This window comes from Rissa tridactyla, chromosome 1 (genome assembly GCF_028500815.1).
Source record: "Rissa tridactyla isolate bRisTri1 chromosome 1, bRisTri1.patW.cur.20221130, whole genome shotgun sequence".
Taxonomy (NCBI): Eukaryota; Metazoa; Chordata; class Aves; order Charadriiformes; family Laridae; genus Rissa; species Rissa tridactyla.
The window spans coordinates 34,541,883-34,547,882 of record NC_071466.1 but is presented as its reverse complement, the minus strand read 5'-3'; the positions used below and the strand labels follow the sequence as shown (position 1 = coordinate 34,547,882).

The 6,000-nt window shown below is 38.5% G+C and overlaps 1 protein-coding gene across 8 annotated transcripts in view; it reads right to left on the bottom strand.

Annotated features, from left to right (window-relative positions):
- Positions 1–1,353: 1,353 nt before the first annotated feature.
- ZC3H13 (zinc finger CCCH-type containing 13) overlaps positions 1,354–6,000 on the bottom strand; it is a 49,206-nt gene continuing 44,559 nt past the window's right edge. For all 8 annotated transcript variants that reach the window (XM_054192313.1, XM_054192321.1, XM_054192272.1 and 5 more), the window contains 2 exons: positions 2,456–2,619; positions 1,354–1,823 (listed from right to left, as the gene is read on the bottom strand). In XM_054192313.1, coding sequence (XP_054048288.1) covers positions 1,653–1,823; positions 2,456–2,619 — 335 coding nt within the window. In that variant the 3' untranslated portion in view covers positions 1,354–1,652. The remainder of the gene's footprint in view (positions 1,824–2,455; positions 2,620–6,000) is intronic.

Sequence of the window (6,000 nt, the reverse complement as noted above, 5' to 3'; positions counted from 1 at the left end):
TCCATATAAAATCACCAATGACGTTAAAAATAATAGTCACCAATTGCCTTAAAAATGTTCAACAGTGAAAAACTTAGCAAGATAAAGTTTTACCTATGTTGGGCGAGTTTAATAAGAATCCAACAAATGGTAGAAATTTCTCATGTATTTATACTTGATACAAGTACATATATACTAGCGGGTGGGCACTTACAAAAATATAAATAAAATTTCCTCACGTTGTCTTTAAACGTAGTATAAGAACATCTTACTGAATGCTTAGGTCCTAGGCATTACAGGAAAGCATTACAGTAAGGAAAGCTTTGTATTTTAATTGAATTGCTATTCATGTTTAGGCCTTTGCTTGAAGCCAATACAACTGTCAGTAACCACAAGAGGTGTGAGACAGGCTTGTTGTCAAAGTGCACAGCCAACATCCCACCTCCCGCGTGCCAGTTCCAAGCAGAAAAAACAGGTAAAAAACTAATACAAACCAACTGTTAAAAGATTCAGAGGTTCATAACTCGTTTTCGAGCTGAATGAGACCAGTGAAAACAAGCTGCTTTGCAGCAACCCAGTGTCGAGGTTAAACTATGGATTTCTTTCCCACTCTCTATGAGAAGAATTCAAAGGAACAGTTCAGGTTTAAACCCAGGGGAAGAAGAGAGGTGTACGCAGAGACTTAGTCTGGAGTTTTGGAAGTCTGTTTCACATGGAAGCCCTCTACAGACAACCTAAACACACCTGACTGGTATAATCCAAAACCACAAGCTATTGACTTCTCAAACTGAAAACAATTCTTACAGAATTGAGCCCAGGCTTGACAAGTTTCTACTCCAGCCCCTGAAATCCCTAACACCCAGCAAAACATCATTGCTCACTGCCTTTACTGCTAACATCCGAAAACTCCCAAAACTCATCATGTGTGAAATACCCTCAGGTTGCTGCGTGGGATTGATCTGCCCTGATAGTTAACAGAATGTAAAAGTATATGCACTAGTCCTCACTTGTAAGCAGCAGGCATTTCCAAAATGCTGTTTGTCTCATAAATATAGGCATCTAAAATTGGTCATAAATCACCTCCTGGTTTTCCATCAACAAGAAGGGGAGCCTTAAGTGACTAGACTAGATTTTTGTGTCCAGAAATTACCAGCTAAAACCTACGCTAAAGATGGAAAAGAGCTACAGTTTTGTTCAGATCCAGATCCACACCAGAGGCTGCTGTGATAAGAAAGGGATTTGGAAAGTGAGGTAGACAGACTCCCAGGAAACAAACTATTTAAGAATTTCCAGACACGTATTGAGGGATGAGGGTGGTGGTGGGGAAAAAACCCATTCATAATGAGGAAAAAGATACACAGACTTTTTTCTAAAGTTTAATATCAGATTATATTATAAACTGCTAAAACCAGACATCTTCACATTATTACACTCGATGCACCATAAAACAGGTTTATGTTACAGTGTAAGATTCAATATTATAAAACTTGCAGAGAACTTCACACAAAAGACTTTATTTTTTACCCCTTTTATTCACATCCAAACCCAATAATTCTTATCTGTGTACAAATGGAGTATTTTCTTCCATCTTCCACAGAACCAACCAGTTCTAAACATCAATACCAACGTTGGTAGTGGGAAATCAACTAGAAAGTGCCGTCGCCGTCATTCGCTCAAGACACACACACTTCTTGCTGGAGAGCTGGTTGTGGAATTTTATTATCCTCTGTCTTTTCCTGCCCAGGAACTTGGCACAGAGTCTTTCGTTTGAATAACCGTAGACTCAACCGTAACAAGTCACTGTCCATTGCTGCAGAATTTGTGTAAGTTTGTTTTGTTGCACCCTGTTGAAATTAAAAATTAAAAAAAAAAGTTAACACAGTGGCTTTTAACATGCAAGCTAAGAAATTAACCTCAAGCACTATCAATAATTAGAGGTTTAGTCATGTGCTCTCACTGGAAAAGACTCTGAGAATTAATGATTTTTCTATTAGCATGCAAGATCATAAATCATAAAACCTACTGTAGTGCAAGAAATGGCAAAAGTATTTTTCCTTTTAATTTTGAAAAGAAAATTATCTAAATACTTTTAACTTGGAAGAACAGAATTTTATAATTCTTATAAAAGTACACGAAATCTCAAGCAAGAGAATTATTCAACAATTGTCTTTGAAATTGTACTTTAATCAATTCTTTTTATCATGTATTCTCTAAATGTAGAGTGTACCTCCAGAATTTAAACCCCCAAAAGAGAAACAACACCTACGTCCAGTATCAATCTTTAATTAATCGCTCATCTTAAGTAAAAAAATAAACAACCCACAACCTCTTTAATTTAAAGTCTGTTCTCCATTATTTAAAGGACTAGGTGTACTCCAGACCAACAAACACAAAAATTATCTCCCTAGAGAAATGCTTTGCATAGTGGAATCTGCGCTTCCACATTTTGACCAAGCACTGTAAATGAACCACTTGCCTTTTCATTCTTCATTAGCTGCTTACGAATTGCAGAATCCCTTCGAAAGCACAGCGCTTTACAGCAAGGACCCAGATCGCTGAGAAGACCTGCTCTTTCTTCTTTTCGTAGAAGTGCAGCCATGTTCAAGGCCCCCAGTTCATGTTCAAAAAGGTTTTCTGCATCTAGAACGAATTGGAGTTTGCAGAGATCAACATATACATGGTATTTTTGAACCGCGATGTAGAGCAATATGAAATTCCTTAAGGTTTTACTATTTGTATTTCTGCCTTCTAAACAATATCAAGGTTTGGAAAAAAAGGATATTGCAGTTTATAAAAAAACCAAAAAAACAAACCACCCCCCACAAACAAATCCTTCACCATTTAAAGAGAAGGACACATATCCTCGTACGTAGCTTCAGCACCGGAAAGCAATATTGAGACAGCAATCACTGAGAGGCCTAAAAATCAAGTGACAGCTCTGGGACAGAGGGGATATCATTGATGGTCAGACATGGGTGATGAAAGGTGTTCACTACTAGCGTTAATTAGAAAGCGGTCTAAGTTTCACTTCTCTGCAAGACATCACATAACTGTTGCGTTGTCAACACTGGGTTTATCTGGTTTATGCGGAAGTGAGATACGACTATGCGGACTCATTCTTTTATCCAAAGTGGATGAAACTGGAGAACAAGTCAACAGATGGCAATGAACTACTCCCCTCCTACCAGCTCATCTAAAGCATTTGATAATAGTACTTAAAGCGGTAGGACTAGTCCTTTAATAGATTTATCGGAAGAAAGAGTGTGCAGCTAGCACAGTCTAACCACTTTAACAAAAGACGGGTCCTGATGTGAGTCTTGTTCTGCAAAAAGTCTGTTCCTATGAAATGCAGACAAAGACAAAAAGAGTGCACAGGTTTGGACCACAGCTCAATGATTTATAACCCTTTTACAATAAATAGGAAGATTATGATATAACTGGGGGGGGGGAGGTAAGGTCCAATCCAACCACCTCTTTATAGAAAATCATTTGGTGTTTAGCAGAGACTCTACTAGAGACACCAGGAAACCTGGAGAAAATTTAGCAGCTAAAAGCAAAGACTGCCACAGCAGTTCTCTCACAGAAGAGAGCAAAGATGCATTTTTAAACCACTCGGAAAACTTGGATGAAGACGAGTAAGACTAGTTTTTAAACAAGGTGAAAAGAAACAAAAAAAATTACATTAAATCAAGAGCACGTTAAATATAACTGCATTGAAGTCAAAACAATCTCAATGAACAATCAACACCACAAATAAGCGACAAGACACAAAAAGCGCACATCAAAGGCAACACTGGTAGCTTGTGCCAGATGCCGTGCACATCTGGTGATGTCCATATCCTTAGAGCAAACAATTGCATATAATAGATAGAGAGTAAGTCATCCACAAATCTCATTTACATCACATGCTACAGATTTTTGTTTCCAAAGAAAATGAGGTTTTTTTAAAAAAATCCCTGAAACAAGATATCATTTCCTTTTTTTCCTGCATTTCAGTGTATTAGCAGGAACTTTTCATCCACAATGAGAACAAAGGGAACACCGAACTCAGGAATAAAGCAGGGAAACAAATTATACCACCATTAAGAACTCGAAAGCGAAAACACTAAGTTTTCACTGTAACACACATTGAATACCTAGCTCAAATTCATTCACTTTTCAGGGCACGACATCCCTGCCTTAGTTTAGGATACACGTGCTGTGGCTGTGGAATCGCAATACGAGGAACCTTCACCTGGCGGATTACAGAGGAAACGCATACACTCGAAAGCCTACTGTCAGTTCCACACGTAGCACCTTTGAAGTGTGAGAGACTGCACACACCAAAGGGAAATCAGTGGAGGATCTTTGATCCCGCAACCTCTCCAGAGCAAAGTTCTGCTGAATCCGAGTACACTTAAGACAGTCCAGAGGCAGTGCTGGAGAGCCTCCTATTATCACTATGGACTTTCTGCTTATTTCTAGAGAAGCACACAAGGGCTGCTGAGGTTATCTCGGGTATCGTTTTAAATAGCCAGTTGGAGCGATTCTGCACGGCAGTTCCTGTTGCAAGGAATCCCTGGTAAGAGGCGTTGAAGTATACAGCAAAATTAAAGCTTACAGGGAGAGAGACACAGTTCATATCTTTACTGTATCAGACAGTTTGCAAACTCAGGAAGACTCGATATTATATCAATTAAGTCAGTTATATGCATTCTTAAGCATAAGAGCTAAGATTCGGTTTTTTTTTTAAACTAGAAGAAAGCTAATACTGCATAGAAAGCTGCAAATATTGCAGTGGAACATTTACAGTACTTATTACTACCAAGTACACATCTCAAATTATACTATCTATGATGCATCAAAAATGTTAGCATTTAATTTAACTTTAAAAAAATAAGTAGAAGCAGTAGCAACAGCCCATGATTAACAGTTACACAATTTAAATGGCTCAAGCAAGCAGTGACATTCATAGAGATTAACAAGGCAACTGCGTATAGAATAACATTGCAAAGAATTAAGAAGTATTGTTTAAAATTAAGAACTATAATTTACAGAGTAAAAAAAAAAAAAAATCAGAAAAATCTGCTATTCCCTAAAAACAGAGGCTCCACAGATACTGTTATTTATAAACCATAATCTTCTCAGATTTAGATCCTGGAATAATTTCCATACAGATTTTACAGAAAGCAAATGTTTCATAGTCCTAAAACACCAATTCTACTATGTAAGTTGTTACAAGCAGCACAACTGGTTCCTGGGATGCCAAAGAGAAAAATCAGTATTCTCTCTCATGCAAAAAGCCCTGCTTACACTACAGAATTCTAGTAAACAGCGCTGGTATAAGTTCATGCCCATCCCATCTATTATGCATCTCTTATGCCACATACTTCATCCAAATCCTAGACCTGTGTATTATTTAATTTCCCACTTCTAGCAGAGACATAATATACAAATTTCACTTAGCTCCTTCACTTGACCGAAAAACTCCTATTTACACTCAGGGGTAAAACTACTCTCCAGGGAGACCTTATAGTGGCCTTCCAGTACCTAAAAGGGGCCTACAGGAAAGATGGGGAGGGACTCTTGATCAGGGAGTGTAATGATAGGATGTGGGGTAACAGTTTTGAACTGAAAGAGGGGAGATTCAGACTGGATATCAGGAAGAAATGCTTTACTGTGAGGGTGGTGAGGCACTGGAACAGGCTGCCCAGAGAAGCTGTGGATGCCCCATCCCTGGAAGTGTTCAAGGCCAGGCTGGATGGGGCTTTGAGCAGCCTGGTCTAGTGGGAGGTGTCCCTGCCCATGGCAGGGCGGTTGGAACTACATGATCTTTAAGGTCCCTTCCACCCGAACCATTCTGTGATCTATACATTCTTAAGATGATCCTCAGAAGAAAAGTAAGAGGACCTTCAAAGAAAATAAGAAAACTTATTTCTTTCTTGCAATATTACTAGTAATTCATTGCAGAAGATATATAGCTCTCCAAAAAACTGCTGACGCACTTTAGGTCAGGAAAGTATGAATGGTCTCACAAACAAA